At 44.1% G+C, this 25612-nt stretch overlaps 1 protein-coding gene across 7 annotated transcripts in view; it reads left to right on the top strand.

The window, feature by feature from the left end:
* Positions 1 to 25612, top strand: part of NR2C1 (nuclear receptor subfamily 2 group C member 1) — a 99317-nt gene that overhangs the window by 62262 nt on the left and 11443 nt on the right. For 6 of the 7 annotated variants that reach the window (XM_054028249.1, XM_054028242.1, XM_054028266.1 and 3 more), the window contains 3 exons: positions 7363 to 7528; positions 9199 to 9320; positions 14594 to 14733. In XM_054028249.1, the coding sequence (XP_053884224.1) occupies positions 7363 to 7528; positions 9199 to 9320; positions 14594 to 14733 (428 nt within the window). The remainder of the gene's footprint in view (positions 1 to 7362; positions 7529 to 9198; positions 9321 to 14593; positions 14734 to 25612) is intronic. The other variant, XM_054028234.1, reaches the window with a different exon arrangement.

The raw sequence follows: 25612 nt of genomic DNA, 5'->3' as shown, positions 1-25612 counted from the left end.
CAGTAAAAATCATTACAGTACCATACTGAACTTGTGATGAAGAATAACCATACAGAAGATGCTAAATTGAGTTCTGAGTAAAATTTTGCAGTGAAGTTCCATTTAGAAATAAATATGAGTAAATTATATTTGTGTTTGGAAAGAATTTAAATGTAACCTTGGTGGCCGATTTATATTCCCATGATTGTCATAAGTAGTAGGCCTTGGCCCACATAGTATATACTATATACTCTTCTAGTACTTTGTTCCACATAGGAAAATGTATTGTTCATAAGTACCATCTACACAGGCAACTGAACATTGACAACTCCAGTTCAGTCACCTGGAATGCTCATAAAATACTTTCTGTCCATAGAGAAGTGCTTCATAGATCTTTTCAGTATTATTACAATGGCATTCACTCAGAGTAAGTCTTTCAAATCCTTTGCCTGCATTGGTTTTAATTTGAACCTTTTCAGTACTAGTGTAGGTAGGATAAGTGGGTAGTACAGCAGTGCTGGTCCAATTAATCCTTCCACCACAATCTTGCCCACCGTTTCAGCTCAAGCATTTACACAACAGCAGCCAAAGTAGTATACATTCACTACATACTATCCATCCTGAACGCTCCAAGCCAAAAATTACTGTATTACACCAATGTAAATTTGGAGTAAATCCATTGGGATAAACTAGTCTTGCTCCAATTAATACAGCTGAGGATCTGGCCTCTAGGCTTTAGTTTGCTTTACTCTGTATTTACTCTGTTATTGCAAGCAGAATTTATGTACACCTACCTCTTTCAGTATCTTATCTAATTCCCATTGAAGTCAGTGTGTCTCTTTCCATTGACATCAATAGGAACCTCGTAGGGCCCTCAATCTATATACCATATGAGACAGGACTTTGGAGAATATAATAGTTTATGATGATGTACTTCAAGACTGTAATATACAAATGCACAAGGGGACAGAAGTAAGATAGCACAGGCAACCTTGACATTTCCTTACACTTTTCAGTGCCTAACTTTGCACCCTTTAATGTTCTTGTACCTATTTTTTTAAAATTGCAATTTATATAGTGTATATTAATGAGCAAGATGGGAGAGCTTTGCCCTTTCATAAGTCATCAAAAGGGAGTTTCCCTTCAGATAATGCATATTAGAGGAAAAATTGTTTCAAATGTAAAATTGAAACTTTGATCAAAGGCCATGTCTACACTAGAAAGCTTTACTGCTGGCATACAGCTGCCAACGTGGCAATTTCAATAGAGCACTTGCACACTTGACTGCCTTTAATGGTGCAGTGCATCCTCACGGTGAGAGATTGTATCAGCAAAAGGTGCTTGCATTGCGGGTTGGCATCCAAGTGTGTCCCATGCTACCATCAGCACACTGCCTTCTGGGATATTTTGGAAGGGCGTTGTGGGATACCAGCACTCCTCTAAAGGAATTGTGGGAGCTCATGGCCAAGTTTCCACAATTCCTTCTGTTGCATCCCATAGTTTTCTTGTTTCGTGCCATTCATGCTGGTTTTCATTTCAATCTTTCTGTCATCTTGCTGGCAGAAGCACGGATGCTGAACAGATTTTTAATGTTTATTTTAGAGACGGGTGCCTGATTCTTCTGTATTCTTCAACAACTACCACAGCAGCTGGGTGTGCAGCTATAAAAATGAGAAAACTGAGGGGAGGGATGATGCAGACAGTGAATGAAAATGTGTATGCTGAAGGCATTTACTAACCAGCTGCACATGGTGAAGTGATGCTTCTGGGCCCATGAAATGAACACCAAGTGGTGGGATTGGATTGTCATGCAAATCTGGGACAATCAGCAGTAGCTGCAGAGCTTTTGGATGCAGAAGGCCACATTCCTGGAGTTGTGTGTCAAGCTCATCCCAGCTTTGCAGCAAAGAGACACCAAATGAGAGCTGCTTTAACAGTGGAAAAACGGGGGCTGTCGCACGATGGAAGCTTGCAACCCCAGATTGCTATCAGGTGGGGGGGCTACCTGTTTACTGCTGGAAAGTCTATGGTGGGGGCTGTCATCTTCCAGGTTTATAAGGCCAGTAAGCATGTTCTGCTGCACAGGATTATGACTATGGGCAATGTACTGAAAATAATAGCTGGATTCAGTGCAATGGGCTTCTCAAACTGGTGAGGCAGTAATAGACAGGACACACATCCTGATTCTGGGCACCCCACCCTTACTTCTGAGTACATAAACGGAAAGGGATATTTTCCCCTGGTTATGGAAGCACTAGTGGTTCACTGGGGATGTTTTACTGACATTAACATAGGATGGTTAGGGAAGCTGCATAATCCTCACATTTTTAGGAATAGAGTCTATGTGCAGAGACACTTTTTCCTGGACTAGCACATTCACGTTGGTGGGGTTGCAATGTCAACTGTGACTCTCAGAGACCCGTTCTCCTCTTTGCTTCCCTGGCTCATGAAAACATACACCGGGAACCTGGACAGCAGCAAGGAAAGATTTAACTGTCATCTGAGCTGGTGCAGGATGACTGTTGAGTGTGCATTTGGTAGATTGACAGGATGCTGGAGATGCCTTATGACTAGGTTGTATGTTGTGTTTTTCATAGTATTTGTGAAGCAAAGAGAAACATTACCGGCAGGGTGGAGGGGGGAAGGTGGAAAGACTGCTGATATTGAACAGCTAGACAATTACAAGAGCCCATCAAGGTTTTGTATGGCTAAGGGAGGTCTTAAAAGCGTATTTTAACTGTGCACCCCATAGTCCCAGTATGGTTGTTTGTGTTATTTTGTCACTTCATGATTAAAGTGTACTTGGGTTGTATATTCATTTTAAATGAATTCTGAATGCATTTTATGAATCCAGTGATGAAGGTCACAAAGCTGCTTTGCAAGACAACATAAATCTTGATTTTTGCAAAACAAAATTTTGAACAGTAATAAACAACAAAAATGGTTCTAAGAACATTTAAAACCATTTTAAAAGAAAGTGCAAGGTGCTGACCGTTCTTGTATGAATCACAGGCCAGTGTACATATAGTTATAGAAATACTCCTTATTTTCCACTGGGGTTGAGAGCAAGGGATTACTGTGACATACTATGCTGATGCCTTGGTGAGGGAGTATTTATGGGCCAAGCTGTGGAAACAGAATTGTCCATGTAGTGCAGTGGCTGGTGGGGTGTATAACGCTTTATAGCATCTTCCTTTGCTGTCTCAGGAGCTGCATAATGTCCTGGTGGAGTTACCTATGCAGCTCCTCATACTTGTGCCTTTCCTCCAGCATGTACTCCCTCCACTTTCTTGTCTTGTGGGCCACAGACTCTGAGCTCCTGAGGAGATCTGAGCATGTTCTCCCCTGTCCTCCTGATCAAGGTCAGTCTTTTAGCAGATGTAAAGGGGGCCACTCTCAATGATGACCCCAACTGAAGCTGCTGATAAACAAGACACTCAGACATTGTTAGAGTTAAAGGGTTAGCAGGTAGGAAATAAGTAAGAAAATTGCTTAAAATGTTGCCATAACGATATTCATGAAAGTATGAAATGGGTCAGACTTGCTTTAGGACAGTTTAGCAGCATGGTGAGTATATTGGGGGCACTTTTCAAATCTGTACCCATGACGGGTTGGGGGATGGTCTGCCCTATGTCTTGGGTAATACATGTAGGGATAGTGCAGTAAATATTGCTAAACTTATTACAGGCAGTGGTGATTCTGGCTGATGTATCATTCATGAGAGTACCAAAGGCCCCGAGGAGGCAACTGGTCAAGGTCCATATGCTGCCATCCTCTTCACACCAACACTGCTGCAGGAGCTTGTTATGGGGTGGCATGGAAAAGTTTCCTATCATGGTGGAAGAAACAAAGCATCCCTCCTGAGAAATGTTCAAGCAAAATTTAAATCCTACAGTACCTGAAAACTACTTTGAGATTGTGCCAAATGATAAGAGATTTGTTCCAAGATCAACCAAAAACTCCAAAAGAGGAGAGAGTAGTCACTGCTGCCTAGCTTCTGCAAAGTCAATTCAAAGCCACACCCCCTAAGCCAGCAATAAACCATCTCTCCCTCTTTCTACCCCTGAATTCAAGCACCACATGCAAATAATTGGTTTTTGATTTGAATTCTAAGATTGGAATACCACAGCACTGCATTTTTCATGTTGATATTACTTGTTAACCATCCAATTTTAGTCAGAAGAAATCATATAGTCTGAATAATATTTACTGGATTGCTTCTAAGGATTATTTTAAAATTTCTGTGTATTTGAATTGAATGATCAAGTGTTGATTTCACTACTTTTTTTTTCCTGCTTGTAGTGCATCGATTTATATTACTAAAAATCTGTCCACCCTGGCAAAAGGATACATGTGGGAAAGTTTTTTTGTTGCTTATTTTATAGTGTTCTCTCTTATTTTTTTGCCTATGACTGCCAGTACATGTTGTTCAAATAAACTGTTTACTTCAAAAGGCTTCCTTTGTTTCTTGCCCACATATGTTCAGCCACCAGTTTTAGAGGTGGGGATGAGGGATGGGAGTTCCAAGACCCATTCATAAAGTTTTTTTTAAAGTGCAGTACACCTACCTGAGCTCTTTGCCCCTTTCTCAATGGGTTCCTCCTCTGGGTGAGTCAGGGTTAGGTTTAGCAAGCTCTTGAAGAGCTCCTTGTTCTATTCAGGGATTGCATCTTCCACATCCCCCTCCACTGTGAACTTTTCATCGCTGTGTATCGCTGGAGTTCTTTCTTGGTCTTATGAGATGTCCACTGTCACTTGAAGGGTTGTCTGCCCAGTATAGCATCCAGTGCCACATATTGCAGCAGCTGTGGGAGGGAGCTCCAGATTTTCTGTTGGCCTCCTTTACTTATTGGGGGTAGGACTGCTGCAGTTCCTTCTCCTTTGCCCACCATTGCTGCTTTTCCCTGTAATATCCCAGGTTTTGCATCCCTTCTGCAATGTCTGAATAATCTTTATTCCTGCAGCAGTTCCACAGCTGGGTTTGCAGTGCTTTTTCTTTCCATAGGTTGAGGAAGTCCAAGACTTCTTTCTGAGAACAGGCTGCAGTGCAAGCTTGTCTGATTCCCTGCCCCCACGCTCCTGTTAGCTGCAGCTTTACCTGATGCCTTACCTGTGTGTGAAGGCAGAAAAGGTGGGCCAGTAGGAAGAGAAGCATTTCCAAAACACGCTGAAGATTTTAAAAGGGGGTGGACTTTGATCACTGTGACCTTCAAGCAGCAGAGTTCACAATTGGGACCAGAACAGTGACTGTGGCAGGGAAAGGGTCATTGTGGGATTGTTTCTGGAGGACTGTTTGTACCGGTACAGGTAATGCAGTATCCACACGGGCGTTATATCCATAGAACTGTGCCAGTACAGGATTTATGTTGTTTTGTGGGATGTGATTTAACTTGACTGATAGAAAGCTGGGGTTTTATTGACAGGACTTAGAATTGAGCATGAATGCACCCAAACATGAGTTAACATAAGGCAAACTTTACTGGTAAAACTTAGTAGTGTAGATCAGGCCTAAATCTCACATAACTTCCTCCAAATATTACACAAACTTATTCTAAGAGACTCCTAAAAGTATTTGCTAAAGAAAGTGAGGTTGAGGCCTTTCAAGAAGGCAAACTGATTTTCTAGTCATTTGTTCTTTCTGTATCTTCTGTTTGGGTGTGGTACTCACAGACACAAAATATAATCTTTACTTTCCTGCAATAAATTTAAGCCACACTTTAAATTGCCTGTGTCTAATTCCCTTTATGTTACAATTTAGTGTCTCACTTTTGTTTCCTAGCTGGATAACTGCCTAATTGTCCATAATCATTCTTCCGTACTGCTTGATTAGATCTATATAGCCATCCATGAGTGAGGGAGATGGAAAGGAACTGAAATTACTCAGAATAAAGTAAATCCATACTATGCGTGAACTACTCAGAACACACCGTGTCTTATTTAATGAGTTATGATTTCATTTTTTTTTTGTCCACACTAAAAATTTATTCTAGACATTCCTTTCTTTGGAACTTTATCTTGCAGTCTTTACTCATGCTAGTAAATGTTGGCGATAATGGGACTTCCTGCATGAACAAGGGCTACAGGACTGGGTTCTTAGGGCAGGGGTTCTCAAACGGGGATCATGACCCCTCAGGAGTTGCGAGGTTATTACATGAGGGGGGTCGCGAGCTATCAGCCTCCATCCCAAACCCTGCTTCACCTCCAGCATTTATAATAGCATTAAATATTTTAAGAAGTGTTTTTAATTTATAAGAAGGGTCACACTCAGAGGCTTGCTGTGTGAAAAGGGGTCACCAGTACAAAAGTTTGAGAACCACTGCCTTAAGGTATGTCTACACTGTGATTAGACACCCGCGGCTGACCTGTGCCAGCTGACTCAGGGTTCAGGGCTGTGTAATTGCAGTGTAGACATCCAGGCTCAGGCTGGAGCCTGGCCTTTAGCACCTTGTGAAGTAGGAGGGTCCCAGAGCTCAAGCCTGAACATCTACACCCGCAATTAAACAGCCCCACAGCTTGAGCATTGGGATCCTAGTCAGCTGGCATGGGCAGCCGCGGTTGTCTAACTGCTGTGTAGACATACCCTCAGGGAGCAAGCTTGTAAAACTTGGCTTATTGTTGCAGAAGGAGTTGCAGTGTAGGAGGGAAAAGGATTTCCTTGGAGATAAACATTTAATGTATGAGTATTGAAGCCTTATTTCCTTTTCTAAAGAAGGGATGATGGGTGCACACATTTCACCACTACGCAGCCCACACTGAAGTGGGCCGGAGGGTTGAGGCAGATCAGAGAGCCCTTGGGACTGCTTTGGCTTGCTCTCCCTGACACCATGTCTGGCAGCAGTAGCGTTATTTAGCCCCTTCATATACACAGATGTTTTGATCTGACTCTGTCTCTGCCTTAACTCTCCTCTTTGTGGCAGCTGCTCCCTCACCTGCTAAGTATTTTGGATGGAGAGGTGAAGACTGATTATTGTTGTGTTAGCTGCAAGGAGCCCTGAAAAGGATCCCAATGGTGGTAGTCACTGGGCTACTGTTCCTGCCCCCCCACCCCATGCTGCCAGGAGGAAGCCCCAGGGATCTGCTCCGTAGATGTTATAGCAGGAGGCAAAGCTTAAGATTCCCAAGGATTCTATGCCCACAACTTTCTTCCTCATCTTCTCCACCCCCCAATATTTGTTTTTAAAATAATGCTTGTAGCAGACAAAATAAGGTGTGGTGCTTTAGCAATTTTCAAATTATCACACTGGGGAGCAAAATGGAATATATTTGGAAGTACAAGCCTATACAGACTCTGTCTAGACTGAAGCCTACACTGAGCCAAGATTTTACATTTTCCTTGCTTTTGCTGTGTAATTTGACTGAACTCATAACAATGTCTTCTGATAGGGCATTTGATACTCTTGCGAAAGCACTAAACCCAGGAGAGAGTGCAGCATGTCAGAGCTCTGCAGAGACTGTTGAAGCCAATGTACATCTGATTGGTGGAGAAACAAGCATGAATATCGTTGAAATAGAGGGTCCGCTTCTCAGCGATGCACATGTAGCTTTCAGGGTATTTTATATGTTTTTAATGTTTTTAACTTATAACCATTAAAACTAATTCCTTAGCCATTTTAAAAGTTCAAGAATTTGGTATGTACTGTATTTGTTTATTTGTTTGAATTTCTTAAGGAATAACCATGTGTGCTGAAATACTGTCATTCATGTTCTGAGGAATGCACTGCTTTTGTTCAATGGTTAGCTACTTCTTGTTCAGGAAAATTAACATCCCTCCTGAGTGTTTTTGCAGCACAGTTTATTATATAAACAGCAGTGTTTGCTGCAATCTTCTCTGTAGCTTATTTCCCTCAAAATCAGTTTGTAATCCATGCTAGGGGATCTACAGCACTATGTAGTTACAAAAAAACAGAGATTCATAAGTATTACAGTGTGCCATACATATGAACTCTTGACATATGAGCCAAGCATGCAGGATTTAGAACTGAGGCTCTGGACCTCATTTGTGACAGGACTTCTCCTTTGCTTACCCATTTCACTGCTTTAGGATATTAATTGACTTTAACCATTGTGGTTCTCTTGCCAGTTTCCACAACCTTTTTTGGGAGAGGAGCCAAATACTTGGAATTTTTATTTCCACTTTATGAACCTATGGAATTTCCTCCATCTTTTTCCTCTTCAATTCATAGCTACCGCTTGAGCAAATAAAAAGATTGCATATATGAACATTTCAATACAGAGCATTGCAATGGACTTTGTCCTCTCCCACCAGCGCACTCTTTGGTCACGTTTGTAAATACAAATCTAATGCTAATCCTAGAACACGGTTTCTATGTTTTAAAATAGTTATCTTAGTGAAAACTATTTTAATTAATTTTATATATATGTAGTCAATTATTAATCTCTAGGAATAGAACTACTGCATTATAATTAAATATCCATTTTGGGTCAAATCCTGTTGCCCTTACTCATGCAATAAACCTGTTGACTTCAATGGAACTATGTGTGAGAGTCACTTGGGAAGCGTGGCCATTTATGTTTAATGTGAGCATCTTGTTTATATGAGCAGTGCTAGGATATCAGGCAGTTTATATATGCTGAATATCAGGTGTAGCATGTTAACATACTAGAATAGTATATTTATTTGTAAAATAGTCATTTTAAAAACTACAAACCAAAGAATTTTTGTAAATATTTCCCCCGCTAAAACTAATAATTTTGGCAATTCCACTAATTTTTCAGGCCATTTATTCTACTCCTCTGGGGCAAGCTATGGAAAGGTATGCTACCTCCCAATTTGTATTTTTTTTTAATATCTATATCTATAAGTGTAAGCAATTACATCAAAATAATCCCGCTGACAGTGTTTCTTCTAAAGTATCAGTCTTCTCAAAAATGTCTCAAAAGATTGCAATGTAATTTACTTGGGATGTTCATACCTAAATTTTTCAAATATATGATCATCTTTATAAAGTGTGGAATTCAAATAAATTTGCCCTGTTTCTTCACTGCTCTGTAATTCTATACAAGTTTAACAATTGTGGCTAATATTGAACAAAGGCAGTCATGCAGTTTATTTCAAGGCTGTATCTCATTCATGTTATTTTAAAAATACACTGCTTTCCTTTTTTCCTTGCAAGACATCATGTCAAAGACTAGTTTTTTCTAATTAAAATTTTTAACAAGAAGTAAGATCACTAATTTTACAATTCCTTTTTGCATCAGCTCACCATGCCTTCTCCGATGCCTGAATACCTGAATGTTCATTACATCTGTGAGTCAGCCTCCAGACTACTCTTTTTGTCCATGCACTGGGCACGCTCCATTCCTTCCTTCCAAGCTCTAGGGTGAGTGTTCAAACATTCTTTGATATAATCAGTGGACTAAATAGACCATTTGTCTTGGAATATACTCTTATATCAAGGGAACATTGAAAAACATAATCCCAACTATACATACAAAATGATGGGGTCTAAATTAGCTGTTACCATGCAAGAAAGAGATCTTGGAGTCATCATGGATAGGTCTCTGAAAACATCTACTATATGTGCACCAGCAGTCAAAAAAGCTAACAATGTTAGGAACCATTAGGAAGGGGATAGATAATAAGATTGAAGCTATCATGCCACCGTATAAATCTGTGGTACACGCATACGTAGAATACTATTTGCAGTTCCAGTTTTCCCATCTCAAAAAAGATATACTAGAATTGGAAAAAGTACAGAGAAGGGCAACAAAACTGATTTAGTAGTATGGAACAGTTTTCATATGAAGAGAAATTAAAAAGACTTATGTTAGAAAAGAAACAATGCGGGGTGGAGGGGCTATGATAGAGGTCTATAAAATTATGAATATTGTGGAGAAAGTGAATAAGGAAATGTTATTTACCCCTTCACATAACAGAAGAACCCAGGGTCACTGAATGAAATTAATAGGCAATAGGTTTAAAACAAACAAAAGGAAGGACTTCGCCATATAGAGGACAGAAAACCTGTGGAATTCATTGCCGGGGATGTTGTGAAGCCAGGATTCAAAAACGAATTAGCTAAGTTCATGGATGGTAGGTCCATCAATGGCTATTAGCAAAGATAGTCAAGATTCAACCTCATGCTCTGGGTGTCTATAAACCTCTGACTGCTAGAAGCTGGGACTGGACGACAAGAGATGGATCACTGGATAAATTGCCCTGTTCTGTTCATTCCCTCTGAAGCATCTGATACTGATCACCTTGTCAGAGGATAAGATACTGGGCTAGATGGACCATTGGTCTGACCCAGGATGGTCATTCTTACATTCTTGAATTAAGTTTGGATTATTGTAAACTTGTACTTATAAAAAATCACCTTTATATTGCTTTTTTTAAAGATATCCCCGACAATACATCTAAACAATTAAATGAATTTGTTAGAATTGTTGAGTACTCTTCATTAGAAACATTAAGTCTAAAGTAGGCCTGTTGATTAATCGCAATTAACTCAAAAAAATTAACCGCAATTAATTACAGTTTTAATCGCACTGTTAAACTTGCATCCGAAGAAGTGAGGTTTTTACTCACGAAAGCTTATGCCCAAATAAATCTGTTAGTCTTTAAGGTGCCACCAGACTCCTTGTTGTTTTTGTTAAACAATAGAATACCAATTGAAATTTTGGATTTTTTCTACATTTTCATATGTATTGTATTCTGTGTTGTAATTGAAATCAAAGTGTATATTTTTTATTACAAATATTTGCACTGTAAAATGATAAACAAAAGGAATTTTTCAGTTCACCTCATACAAGTACCATAGTGCAATCTCTGTCATGAAAGTGCAACTTACAAATTTAGATTTTTTGTTGTTGCTTCAGAACTGCACTCAGAAACAAAACAATGTAAAACTGCAGAGCCTACAAGTCCACTCAGTCCTAGTTCTTGTTCAGTCAATTGCTAAGACAAACAAGTTTGTTTATGTTTACAGGCGATAATGCTGCACTCTTCTTATTTACAATGTTACCAGAAAGTGAGAACAGGCATTTGCATGGAACTTTTGTAGCTGGCATTGCAAGGTATTTACGTGCCAAATATGCTAAACATTCGTATGTATGCCCCTTCATGCTTTGGCCATCATTCCAGCGGACGTTCTTACATGCTGATGATGCTCGTTAAAACAATTTGCTAATTAAATTTGTGATTGAACTCCTTGGGGGAGAATTGTATATCCCCTGCTCTGTTTTACCTGAATTCTGCCATCTATTTCATGTTATAGCAATCTTGGATGATGACCCTGCGCACATGTTGTTCATTTTAAGAATACTTTCAGTGCAGATTTCACAAAATGCAAAGAAGGTACCAATGTGAGATTTCTAAAGATAGCTACAGCACTTGACCCAAGGTTTAAGAATTTGAAGTGCCTTAGGTATATCTCCATATATTATATCTCATAGAACTGGAAGGGACCCCAAAAGGTCGAGTCCAGCCCCCTGCCTTCACTAGCAGGACCAAGTGGCCCCCTCAAGGATTGAGCTCACAACCCTGGATTTAGCAGGCCAATGCTCAAACCACTGAGCTATCCTCTCCCCCCTTCTGAAATCTGAGAGCGACTAGGTGTGGAGCATGCTTTCAGAAGTCTTAAAAGAGCAACACTCATGCAGAAACTACAGAACCCCAACCACCAAAAAAGAAAATCAACCTTGTGCATCTGACTCAGAAAATGAAAATGAATATGTATTGGTCTGAACTGCTTTGGATTGTTATCGAGCAGAACCCATCATCAGAATGGATGCATGTCCCCATGAATCGTGGCTGAAGCATGAAAGGACATATGAATCTTTAGCACATCTGGCACGTAATATCTTGCAACACCGGCTACAACAGTGTCATGAGAACACCTGTTCTCACTTTCAGGTGACATTATAAACAACAAGCAGGCAGCATTATCTCCTGAAAATGTAAACAAATTTGTTTGAGCAATTGGCTGAACAAAGAAGTAGGACTGAGTGGACTTGCAGGCTCTAAAATTTTACATTTATTTTTGAATGCAGGTGTGTTTGTTTTTTTTTTTTTTTACATCTACATTTGTAAGTTCAACTTTCATGATAAAGAGATTGCACTACAGTACTTGTATAAGGTGAATTGAAAAATACTATTTCTTTTGTTTTTTTACAGTGCAAATACTTGTAATCAAAAATAAATGTAAAGTGAGCACTGTACGCTTCGTATTCTGTGTTGTAATTGAAATCAATATATTTGAAAATGTAGAAAACATCAAAATATTAAAATAAATGGTATTCTATTATTGTTTAACAGTGCGATTAATCATGATTAATTTTTTTAATTGCGCAATAATCACGATTATTTTTTTTAATTGCTTGACAGCCCTAGTATAAAGTGAAGATCATTGCATTGCATTAGAAAATGAAAACCTGTGTTTGGATGTTGGCAGAGAACTTAACTTGCCTATGCATATTATCATTTCTTGAATTCGTCACCTTTTAACATCTCATGATTTCCTGTGGTACATGAGTTGCAAGTGGTGAGACTGAACTCAGCCTGCATTTGCAACTGGGATGCAATGGTGATGTGAATTACCAAAGAAAGGTAGAGAGAGACTGATACACAGCTAACTGTGTGCCTTGGGCATCAGATATTGTTCTCTTTTTGCAAATCAGTTATTGGTAGTCACTGTACCATTATTAACCTATTCTGGAAGATAGTGAGAAGTATTAGTAAAAACATTTATCAAACATTGAGAGGTGTGTGTGTGTGTGGGGGGGGGGTTATTGTAGGGCGAGGCAGTTATCAGAAATAAATTGCCTCTTGCCACTAAAACCAGTTTTTATCATTCTCTTTATATTTTCTTAAGAGCTTGCACTTTGTCCAGCAAAATCCATTAGTTCTCTTAAATTTCTTAGCTCTGATATATTTCATGTAGTTCTGTATGACATGAGGAAATGCATTTAATTCCAAGACAAAGAGAAACAGCTTGTGTGCACTCTATAACTTTCCTGTCAGGTGTCATTTTATGAGACAGAGTAATTTCAGAACATCAAATGTTAAAAATACTATAGCTACTATGAGGAAAAAATGGAGAAAATGCAAGTTAACCTTCGCCCATACATAAGTCATATTGGTCTCTGCCCACATCTAAAATGCCTTGGATAAATTCTTTGCGATTAACTTGCATGATGTCTCCATTTCCCCTTTGTGACTAAATCAAATACTGAAACAGCTGTTGACTTTCAACTAAATGTATTTAAAAACATAATCCAACAACATGCCAGCTTTCAGGTTTTTAAAAAAAGACCTTCAGCCTGCCATTCAGCATCCTCATCACAGGAGCCATTTGAACTTCTGCCACTGCATGTAAATATTGTTTGAAAACTAGCCTAAACCCTGAGCAAATTAATGTGATCGGACATGCATTGAAAATGTAACTAATGATGTCTATTAGCTTGCTTGTGCTAGAGAGGTGTAGAGAGACAAAATGGGTGAGGTAACACCTTTCATTGGACCAATTTACACTGAGCTTTTCTTCATGTCTGGGAAAAGTACTCAGAGCGTCATAGCTAAATATAAAGTTGAACAGATTGTTTAGCATAAGTAGTTAAAATATATTTCAAGATGAAGTGGACCGTTAACACCCTTCCAGTCATGGGGAGGTGACATTGGGGGCAGTTGTTAGTGATTATAGATTATTGCAATAAGCCATAAATCCAGTGTGTCTATTCAGTAGATGATTTTTAGTGTCCAGCAAAGTTATGAATTTAAGCTCCCAGGCTCGTCTTGACCGTGTTGTGCAGGTTTCCTTTGAGGAGGAGGACGGATAAGTCCGGTATAGTGTGATCACTTTGTGAAAAGTGTTCACCCACAGGTGATACAATGTTTTTTCTTTTATCATTTTCCTCCGTGAATTCATTCAAGAGTGTAGTGATTGTCTGGTTTCACCCACATAGTTGTAATTGGGGCATTTAGTGCACTGTATGAGGCACACCACATGTTGTGATAGGCATATGTAGGACCAATGGATTTAGAAAGGTATGTGGGGGTGGCCGTTGATCATTGTTGCAGTGGAGACATGTCTGCAGGTTTTGCATCTGTTCTGGCAGGGTCTGGTGCTACTTTGAGTTGGTGTGTCCTCTCCTGTCTTTGCTGCTGCTGAGCTTGGAGAGTTGGGAGGTTGTTTGAAGGCCAGCAGAGGGGTTCAGGAAAGATTTCTTTCAGAATGGGGGTCCCCATTGAGTATGGATTGTAGTTGTTTGATGATACCCCTTCTGGGTTCTTGTGTGGGGAGGTAGTTGAGAACTACTCAGTTGGTGTGCAATTGGAGGGTGTTTTATTTCTGTATTGAAGCAAATTCTCTCAGAGTATTTGGGTGGCCAGTTCTGTGATGCAGACTATTAATATTTAGTTCTTTAAAAATAAACCAACTTCTATACAAATGCCACTTTTAACATAAACCTGGGAATTTTAATTCTACCATGCAAATAAAAATATTTTTGATCTGGATTTTGATTTGTTGGAAGTGGTAGTAATGCCTAAACTAGATTAATTGTTACTATTTGTACTGTGCTCTGCAGATGTGTAGCACTCTTTAATTGCAAGTAAACAATTTCATTAACCAAATTTTTTTGTTCCTTTAAATAGGCAAGATAACAGCATATCATTAGTAAAAGCCTGCTGGAATGAACTTTTTACACTTGGTCTTGCACAGTGTTCACAAGTGATGAATGTGGCAACTATATTAACTGCATTTGTTAATCACCTGCATGGTAGCTTACAGCAAGGTAAGATGCATCCTGCCATTTTTCAGGGTGTAAATGGGGAGTTAATTAACAGCATGAGTTAAATGTCAGTGCATAATTTTTATACTCTGCAGTAGTTTACTAGTTGTCTGTGAATTGTTAATGGGAATTTATTGAATGGCCACTATTGAAATAATAATATAAAGTCCATGAAAAATGTGGAAAATTTTAGCAAACCTACAGAAGTTAGTCACATTTAGTAATAATAAAAACTGTATTTTAATGTGTCCCCTTCCTTTTCGTTTTCTCTCTCCCTCCCAGAAAATTTATATACAAATAATTGTTCTAATTAAAAATGCAAAGTTCAATAGGATATGCTGAACAACCTCAAGGAAAATAAGTGCAGTCAAAATTTACTTGCGTCCTGCATTCAGTCATCAGTCTCTATAAAATTGTGTTGGAAGTCTTGCTGTTTTGTATGGTATAAAGCAAGACTAAATTCTGAGTTTTAGTAGAATTAAGATGTCACAAACTAAACAAACTTAGTGGGCAGTGTGTAACTTATATGATTTGAGAAGTGAAAGAGTAATAAGTTGCAAGTTTTTAGCAGTGAGGGCAATTAATCATTGGAACAGCTTACGAAGGGTTGTGGTTGATTTTCCATCACTGGAAATTTTAAAATGAAGATTGGATGTTTTTCTAACAGATACATACTCTAATTCAAGCACTGCTACTGTTAATTTAAAGAAGGAATTATTAATACATGGATATGCTATTATTTGTGTTATGCAGAAGGTCAGACTAGACAATCACAATGGTCCCTTTTGGCCTTAAGATCTATTACTGTACAAGTCCCATTATGGAAAATCATGTAAAATATGTTCCTAAAACTAGAAGCAGTTTATAGTGTAAGAAACTTTTAGCATATTAATTTGACTCTCCATGTTCCTGGAGACTTAAGTATTTTTGCTTCTTTTCAGTCCTAACTTTAAAATGTACTTGAATTTGACTGAAATGTATTATGGAGAAGGGAAAGGTTACAATATTTTTTTCTCCTTCATGAATTGGGTCTGTAGATTCCCATTGTAGGTATCATGACATAACTCATGATCCATAGAGCTATGCTAGTCAGGGCTCTATTCATAACTGCCACATAATTGTACCTGAGAATTTGTTTTAACATGCACATCCTCCAAAAAATAACAATCCTTGTGCTAGTGAGGGGGCGGAAAATGCTTCTGAATGTGAACTAGATGCAAACTGATTCTGTGATAGCTGCCAGAGGATGCAGAAGGCCAAAGATAGAAGCTCAAAGATAAATGTGGACTGCCGTCCTTCATTCCGGGTGGTAACACTACAGCCTGACAATATAAAATCAGTGGAGAAAATCCGAAGGGGAGCACCAAAAATGATTAAAGGTGTAGAAAACATAACCTATGAAGAAAGATTTTTTTTTTTTTTTTTTAATGGGTTTGTTTAGCTTGGAGAAAAGACGACTGAGTGAGGGACATGATAACAGTTTTCAAGTATATAAAAGGTTGGTATAAAGAGGAGGCTGATAAATTGTTCTCCTTAACCACTGAAGACAGGACAAGAGGTAATGGGCTTAAGTTGCAGCCAGGAAGATTTAGGTTAGACATCAGAAAAAGCTTCCTAATTGTAAGGGTAGTTAATCACTGGGGCAAATTACCTAGGGAGGTTTGTAGAAGTCTTTAAGAACAGGTTAGACAAACACCTGTTAGGGATGGTCTAGATCAGTGTTTCTCAACGATAGGTCCATGGACCGGTGCCGGTCCCTGAGATTTCCCTGACACAGTTTAGGAAGCCAGAAAGCTGGTCCATGGTATCAAAAAGGTTTAGAAACACTGGTCTAGATAATACCTAGTCCTGTCTCAAGGCGGAGACTGGATTAGAAGACTTATTGAGGTCCCTTCCAATCTTACATTTCTATGATTCTGTGATAATTATCTAACTACTGATACTTTTAGCAGAAATATCAAGCTAATTGTCATTTTGGTGCACATTAGTAGATTTTGGGGTGGTGTGCAATGAGACTGCTAGTTGCAGTCCTGGTTTACTGGGAGTGGAAAATGAGAAATTCAAGACACTCCTTTCCCCACATTTTAAGTCACTTCTGCCCTTGCCCAAGATAAGATAAATCCGTCTTTGCAATACAAAAAGCCTTATCTGTCTCCTGGATACCACAGTCAGCAATCATGTTTTGCAATGATCTGAAAATTGTGTCTCCCGCCCCGGTTCAGCTTCCAAAACCTCTAGGTTTCCCAGGACAACTACTACAGCATAGTTACTCATTGTCAGTACAGAAATATCATATTCCAGTGATTTCTACCCCAGTGCCACCCCCTCTCATCCCTTGTAATCCTATAAGAGTAACTTTTTTTTAGGCCATCTCGTTCATACTGAGTGCTACAGTTTTTTTGCTTGACCCAGTTCTTACCTGGATCTGGTTTCCCCCATCCCAGTCAAGAGATTTGGAAGTTCCTGTTCTTCTTCGAGTGCTTGCTCATATCCATTCCATTAGGTGTGTGCGCGCCGCGTGCACGATCGTCGGAAGATTTTCTACCCTAGCAACACCGGCGGGTCGGCTGTGGAGCCCCCTAGAGTGGCGCCTTCATGGCGCTGAATATATACCCCAGCCGACCCGGCGCCCCCTCAGTTCCTTCTTACCGCCCCTGACGGTCGTTGGAACTGTGGAGCGCTGCTTAGCTGTTCTCCACTCTCCCTAGCTTAGTTTGTTGTACACAGTTATAGTTATAGTTATAGTTATAGTGTTTATAGTTAAATAGTTAAATAGTTTAAAAGTTGTTCTAGTTGTTCTAAGTAGTTCAGGGGATTAAGGGGGTCGTCTCCCCCTTTCTCCCCCGGCCGCGGGGCCGGGCTCATGCCCAACGCTCCCGGCTTCAAGCAGTGCGCCTCCTGCGCTAAGCCTATGCCCACGAGCGACCCGCACGACTCCTGTCTGAAGTGCCTGGGAGAGTCCCATCAAACAGATAAGTGCAAGATCTGTAAGGCCTTCAGACCAAGGACCAAGAAGGAGCGGGACTTTCGGCTCCGGCAACTCCTGATGGAGGCGGCACTTAGTCCGGACGCTCCATCTACAAGTCAGGCCCCGGCACCTAGCACCTCGGTGCGCAGTGCCCCGGCGGCACCGGCTATGACGACCACGCGAGTGGCGTCAGACAAGCCTCCCCGGCACCGGACCTCGTCGGCACCGCAAGCAGTGCCTTGGCGCCGGTCATTATCCCCGGGGCATAAAAAAGCCCATAAGACGGGGACATCCGTGCCGAAGACGCCGGCTCCCCCAGTGCCGGGGGTAGAGCCGCGTCCGCCGGTGGAGCACCGGAAACAGGTGCCTCCAGCACCGTCGACTCCGGCGCCGAGGCCGTTGAGTCCGGTGCAGATAGCGTCTCCACCGAGACCGGCGGTGATACAGTGCCTCCCGTCGACTCCAGAGACCTTCGCGGCGGCGAGAGACTTAATAGCTCTCACGGAGCCGGCACCGCCTCAACCACCGGCACCGACTGCACCGTTGACTCGCCCGGTCCAGTCGAGGGGGAAACCTGCCTTGATGCGCCCTCCATCGCAAGGGCTGGAACCTCGGCACCGATCCAGGTCCCGAAGCAGGTCCCCACGCCGCTCGCAGTCCCGGCACCGAATATCGCCTCGGCACCGGTCGTACTCGCGGCCAAGATCTTCTTCGCGGCACCGCTCTACGTCTCGGCACCGCTATGATCGTCGGCACCGATCAACGTCGAGACGTAGTTCTCGGCACCGCTACGGTCGACGCTCGACGTCGAGAGGCCGCTCCCGGCACCGGGCATACTCCAGGTCCTCGTCGAGGTCCAGATCCGACTCCCGGCACCGACGAGGTCATCGGCACCAGTCGCGGTCCCGGCACCGATCGCCGGCACCGCGTAGAGATAGATCATCTCCGGACCGGCACCGTGCGGCACCGCAGCCAATGGGAATCGTCTCGACGCTCTCGGCACCGCCGTGGCCATCGAGATCGGTGTCCCACTCCTCGGAGGACCTCTCGAGATCGGCATACCCCCCTCAGGGGCAAGCCGAGGAACAGGACTTGGGACATTGGCAGGACGCAGGGGACCATTCTCATGGCCCATCTCACTGGTCGTTTTGGACCCCGTGGGCGTACCATCAGGCGCAAGGGGCTCCAATTGCTTCGACCTCTCGCTCCGGTCACTCCATCAGAGGGGCCCCGGAGTCCACCATTTCTCGGCCTCCGCCAGGGGGCATGGAGGCTTCTGGGTCCGCACCACCTGACGCCCTGGACCCAGGCACAGGTGATGCTCCAGCCCAGGAACAGGGAGACCAGGACCAGCCCTTGGATCCTGTTCCACCGGAGGCATCTTCCTCTTCTTCTCCGGATGAGGCAGTGGCGGGCACATCGTGCACAGGCCCACCTCCAATAGATCTTCGGGCTCACCAGGATCTTCTGCGCAGGATGGCCCGTAATATGGACCTGCAGGCGGAGGAGATAGTGGAGGTGCACGACCCGATCGTGAATATCCTTGGAGCGGATGCCCCATCGAGGGTGGCGTTACCCCTGATCCGCACGATTCAAACGAATGCGGATACGATATGGCAAACTCCTGCCTCTATCCCACCCACAGCGAGAGGGGTGGAAAGGAAATACTTTGTCCCGTCTAAGGACTACGGGTACTTGTATACCCACCCCCAACCGTGTTCACTGGTGGTGGAATCAGTGAACGCACGAGAGCGCCACGGCCAGCAGGCTGCAGCGCCTAAATCAAAAGAGGCTAAGCGGCTCGATTTGTTTGGCCGTAAGGTTTACTCAGCCGGAGGGCTGCAACTTAGAGCGGCGAACCAACAGGCGCTACTGAGCCGCTACAATTTTAACTCCTGGAACTCTATGGGGAAGTTTAAGGAGTTGATTCCCCAGGAGTCCAGGGAAGAGTTTGGAGCCATGGTAGAGGAGGGCAAGAAGGTGGCTCGGACCTCCTTGCAGGCCTCCTTGGACATAGCAGACTCAGCTGCGAGGACCCTGGCTTCGGGTATCGCTATGCGCAGGATCTCCTGGCTTCAGGTTTCGGGTTTGCCTCCGGAGCTGCAGCAAACCCTACAGGATCTGCCCTTTGAGGGACATGGATTGTTCTCGGACAAGACGGACTCTCGCCTGCAGAGCCTCAAGGACTCGAGAACAATCATGCGCTCCCTGGGGATGCATGTTGTGGGCCCTCAGCGCAGACCATTTAGGCCGCAGCCTCAGCGCTTCTACCCCCCCCCCCCCCGCCTCGTCAGAGACAGGACTCGACCCGGAGGCGAGGGCGAGGTGGTAGAAGAAGGTGGACCGGCCCTCAACCCGGCCAAAACCAAGGGCCACCTAGACCACCTTCAGGCCCCAGGCAGAACTTTTGAAGGTGCGGTCGAGGACGGCGCCCCAGTCATCCCCCAGGATCCAGCCCCCTCCTTCCGGGATCGCCTCTCCCACTTCCACCGTGCTTGGTCCCTTATAACTTCGGACCGCTGGGTCCTCCGCACGGTGGAGAAGGGATACGCTATCCAGTTTTCTTCTATCCCCCCCTCCCACCCCCCTTCCCCGTCCCTCTTCAGGGACCCTTCTCACGAGCAACTTCTTATACAGGAGGTTTCTACGCTCCTGGCCATGGGGGCCATAGAGGAGGTTCCGATAGAGTTAAGGGGCAGGGGATTTTATTCCCGTTACTTCCTGATCCCCAAGTCCAAAGGAGGTCTGCGGCCCATCTTGGACTTGCGCGGACTCAACAAATTCGTAGTAAAGTTGAAGTTCCGCATGATCTCTTTGGGGGCCATTATCCCTTCCCTCGATCCTGGAGACTGGTTCGCCGCCCTCGACATGAAAGACGCATACTTTCACATCTCAATTTACCCACCTCACAGACGCTTCCTGCGATTCGTGGTAAACACGGTGCACTACCAATTTGCAGTCCTTCCTTTCGGCCTATCCTCGGCCCCAAGAGTGTTCACGAAATGTATGGCTGTCGTGGCAGCGTACCTTCGTCGGCAGGAGATACAGGTGTTCCCGTACCTAGACGACTGGCTGGTACGCGGTCGCACCAAAGAGCAAGTTCAAGCTCACGTCCACAGAATAGTGCACACATTCAACGAGTTGGGCATCCTACTCAACAAGGAAAAATCCACTCTAGAACCTACCCAGAGAATAGATTTCATCGGCGCAGTTCTAGACTCCAGACGTGCACAAGCCATCCTGCCAGACAACCGCTTCGGCACCATCACGAGCCTCATTCAAGGGCTACAGGCCTTCCCAACTACCACGGTGAGGTCGTGCCTTACCCTGCTGGGTCACATGGCTTCCTGCACGTACGTAACCAGGCATGCCAGACTTCGGCTTCGCCCACTCCAGACCTGGGTGTCATCAATATACCGTCCACATCGGGACAGCCTGAACATGGTGGTCACGGTCCCGAACTCGGTCCTGACCTCCCTCACCTGGTGGCTAGATCACAATGTGGTCTGCGAAGGGATGCCATTTCACGCCCCACAACCCTCTCTGCATCTGGTCACAGACGCTTCATCTCTGGGTTGGGGCACCCATCTCAACGAACACCATACCCAGGGCCTGTGGACTGCACCCCAGTTAGCCCTGCACATCAATGTTCGGGAGCTGATGGCGGTGCGCCTGGCGTGCCAGGCGTTTCTCAATCAACTACGTGGCCGTTGTGTGTTAGTTCTCATCGACAACACCACGGCCATGTTTTACATCAACAAGCAAGGAGGAGCACGTTCGTCAGTTCTATGCCAAGAGGCCATTCGCCTGTGGGACTTCTGCATCGCCCACTCAATCCATCTCACGGCATCGTTCCTCCCTGGAGTCCAGAACACTCTAGCGGACCGACTCAGCAGGTCCTTCCAGACACACGAGTGGTCTATCCGTCCGGACATCATACATTCCATCTTCCGGAGGTGGGGGTTTCCCCAGATAGACCTGTTTGCATCTCGAGACAACAGGAAGTGCCACGTGTTCTGCTCCCTACAAGGTCGAGCTCCGGGCTTCCTCTCGGATGCGTTTCTCCTTCCCTGGAAAGACCACCTGTTTTATGCCTTCCCTCCGTTTCCTCTGGTCCACAAGGTACTGCTCAAATTGCGCAGAGACCAGGCACAGGTAATTCTGATCGCTCCAGCGTGGCCGAGACAACATTGGTACACCACACTGTTGGAACTCTCGGTTCAAACACCGATCCCGCTTCCATTATGTCCGGATCTCATTTCTCAGGACCACGGTCGACTGCGTCACCCCGACCTGCAATCACTCCACCTCACAGCGTGGCTGCTCCATGGTTCACCCAGGCAGAGTGGCAATGCTCGCACTCTGTCCAACAGATTCTGCTGAGCAGTAGGAAGCCCTCAACACGGACTACGTACCTGGCCAAGTGGAAACGGTTCTCATGTTGGTGCGAACAACGAGCCACGCCCCCGTTGCAGGCACCTATTCCTCTCATATTGGAATATCTCCTCTCCCTAAAACAGCAGGGGTTGGCGATATCTTCAATTAGAGTTCACCTGGCTGCTATATCAGCCTTTCACCCAGGGGAATTCACGTCCTCGGTATTCTCTAACCCGATGGTCGTTAGATTCCTCAAGGGCTTAGACCGGACGTACCCACAACAGCGTCAGCCCGTCCCGACGTGGGACCTTAATCTGGTTCTCTCCAGACTGACATGTCCTCCATTTGAACCACTAGCCACCTGTTCACTTTTGTATCTATCCTGGAAGACAGCCTTCCTCGTAGCCATTACCTCAGCAAGGCGCGTTTCTGGACTCAGGGCGCTTACATCCGAGCCCCCTTATACAGTTTTCCATAAGGATAACGTGCAGCTTCGTCCACATCCTGCCTTTCTCCCTAAGGTGGTTTCTCCATTTCATATCAACCAGGACATATTTCTCCCGGTCTTTTATCCCAAACCACATGCCACTCGCCAGCATCAACGTTTGCATTCCCTGGACGTACGAAGGGCCCTGGCCTTCTATATTGACCGCACAAAGCACTTTAGAAAGACGACGCAACTCTTCGTTGCAGTGGCCGACCGAATGAAAGGCTCACCGGTCTCCTCACAACGCCTATCCTCCTGGATTACGTCTTGCATCCGGACTTGCTATGACCTGGCAGGCGTCTCAGCACCGCACCTCACCGCTCACTCCACGAGGGCCCAAGCCTCCTCGACTGCTTTCCTGGCACATGTTCCGATACAGGACATTTGTAGAGCGGCGGTTTGGTCATCAGTCCACACGTTTACAGCTCACTATGCACTAGTGCAGCAGTCCAGAGACGATGCTGCATTCGGATCAGCGGTTTTGCACACAGCAATGTCTCACTCCGACCCCACCACCTAAGTTGGGCTTGGGAGTCACCTAATGGAATGGATATGAGCAAGCACTCGAAGAAGAAAAGACGGTTACTCACCGTTGTAACTGTTGTTCTTCGAGATGTGTTGCTCATATCCATTCCAAACCCGCCCCCCGTCCCCACTGTCGGAGTAGCCGGCAAGAAGGAACTGAGGGGGCGCCGGGTCGGCTGGGGTATATATTCAGCGCCATGAAGGCGCCACTCTAGGGGGCTCCACAGCCGACCCGCCGGTGTTGCTAGGGTAGAAAATCTTCCGACGATCGTGCACGCGGCGCGCACACACCTAATGGAATGGATATGAGCAACACATCTCGAAGAACAACAGTTACAACGGTGAGTAACCGTCTTTTTCTTTTCAAAGCTCTTGCAGTTATGAACTATTCAGCTGATCCTAGCTGATTTAATGTTGCAGGTTTAATGTGCAAATCCCAACAACTTTCACAGCCACGTCACCACCTCATCTTACTCCTATCTGATACTGAGTCTTTGAAGAAAAATTGTTTGTTTCTTGGACTTCACCTGTTGTGTGGGATTAACCCTATGATAGCTCACCTCATAGGTCTTGTAATGTGTGTCTAGAGTGGCAACAGACCCAGTCCAGCAAACTCACCATTCACCAAGGCATTGTCTACATTGAGAATTTAAGGAAAATACCTTCCATTGCTTGGACACAGTGGTAAAAATGCCAGTGGCCAATCTACATCAGTGCCCCCACAGTTACTAGCACTAGTGGGGCTGCACTGGTGCTAGAGCAACAGTGGAGGATTTCCCTACAATTCTTTTTTTTTTTTTTTTTTTTTTGGTATGGTTTCATCTCTGTTTGAAGCTATACATATACAAGGGTGACTGGTGCAGTCTTTTCAGAAGGCGCTTCAAGCGCTGAAAACAGCTGCTTGACTGGGTCTCTGTCAGTATGGAAAGATCTGTGATGAGACAGACAGGTCCTAACACTTATAGGAGCTACTTTAGACTCTATGAGAAGAATAGCAGTTCTGAAGAGAACCCACCAATTTCAGTCTTTCTTTTCTTGTTCTGGGAGGTTGGAGGTGACCGTAGGCCTTTAGGTGAGTTGCAGTAACAACAACAAAAGAATAAGGTAAAAAAAGTGACACCTGAGTTGACTGAATTATTTAATGAGTGGAGGTCTCTGGAATGAAGCAAAGCACATCCCCTTCATCTTGCTCCATGGAAGATTACAGCAGAAAAAAGGGAAATTCTTAAGGCTAGAGTTTTCAAAAATTAGTGCCTATGGTTAGGGTCCTAAACGAGAGGCCTGACGCTAAAAATTGCTGTGCATCCAGTGGCCTTCATTGATTTCAGGGGAAGCTGCTAGATACTCACAAATTTTGAAAATCAGGGTATTTACTCAGAAAATCAAATTTAGGCACCAATTTTTGAAAAACTTCCCCCCCAAAAAATTCTTAAAAAGAGATCTTTGCTTTACCTGCAAAAATCTTATATCCCTCAGGGCTACAGTTAAGTCAACATAAGGCAGCTTATGTTGGTCTAATTATGTCAATGTCTACACTGCAGCCTTCCTCCCACCAATGTAGGTGCTCTACTACAGCAGCATAACAACTCTACCTCCATGAGAGGTGTAAGGCTTATGTCGGTGTAGTTTGGGCCATGCAGTATCTGTGTAGACACTAGATCCCTTACATCGGAGTTCTTGTCAGTTTCAGGGCAGAAGCTGTGAAATTGACAAGAAAGCACCTGCTGCCCTAGAGAGCGGGGCGGCTGGACAGTACTCCCAGCTAGGAGCTGGGGTGAGAAGCCCAGGTGAGCCGTGAAATTGACAAGGTTGCCCAGCTCCAGGTGTGTGTGGCGCGGGGGGGGGGCTGAGAAACCAGGGCAGCTGGACTCCACTCCCCGATGGCAAGAAGTCCTGGACAGCTTTCCCCTGCTACTGGTGGGGAATGGGGCAGGGAGGGACAAGACGCTCCAGGCGACTTCCTCCCGCTCCTGACAAGGAACGGGGAGCAAGGACGGGGCTTCCCGCAGGGAGCCTGTGGCTCAGTCAGGCTCATGGCAGGGAGCCGCCAGCAAAGCTCAGAGACCGGGCTCTGAGCTCCCCACACTGCCCCTCGTAGGTCAATGGAAGCGCTCCAGGTGTGGATGTGCACCACTGACCCAAGGAGGGTAGTGTGGACCTGCACCACTGCAGTAATTACATGGTGGGTTTGTAGTGTAGATGTACCCTCAGAGGTATCAGGTATAAGCCCCTTATATTGAAACATCTTGTTCCATGGTATTTGTTCAACTCTACTAAAAAAAAAAAAAAAATTAACAGGACTGTAATTGCTTGTGAGATACACATAGCATCTCAGTCTTTGATACTTTGTTCTTCATCGCCATTCTATGATTTTTCTATATGTCTAAAAAGAAATAGATTTGCTTTAATTGTTTTACAGTTATAATAGTTAGATTGGGGCTCAAGTTACTTTAATTGTTCTAGCATGGGCCAGGCTCTTGTGGTATTAAACTCATAGACCTCTCCAGAGAATTCCTTATACACCT

The sequence above is a fragment of the Malaclemys terrapin genome, chromosome 1 (genome assembly GCF_027887155.1).
Source record: "Malaclemys terrapin pileata isolate rMalTer1 chromosome 1, rMalTer1.hap1, whole genome shotgun sequence".
NCBI lineage: Eukaryota > Metazoa > Chordata > Testudines > Emydidae > Malaclemys > Malaclemys terrapin.
Note: the sequence above shows the minus strand (reverse complement) of the source record. Positions and strands in the feature narration are given on the sequence as shown.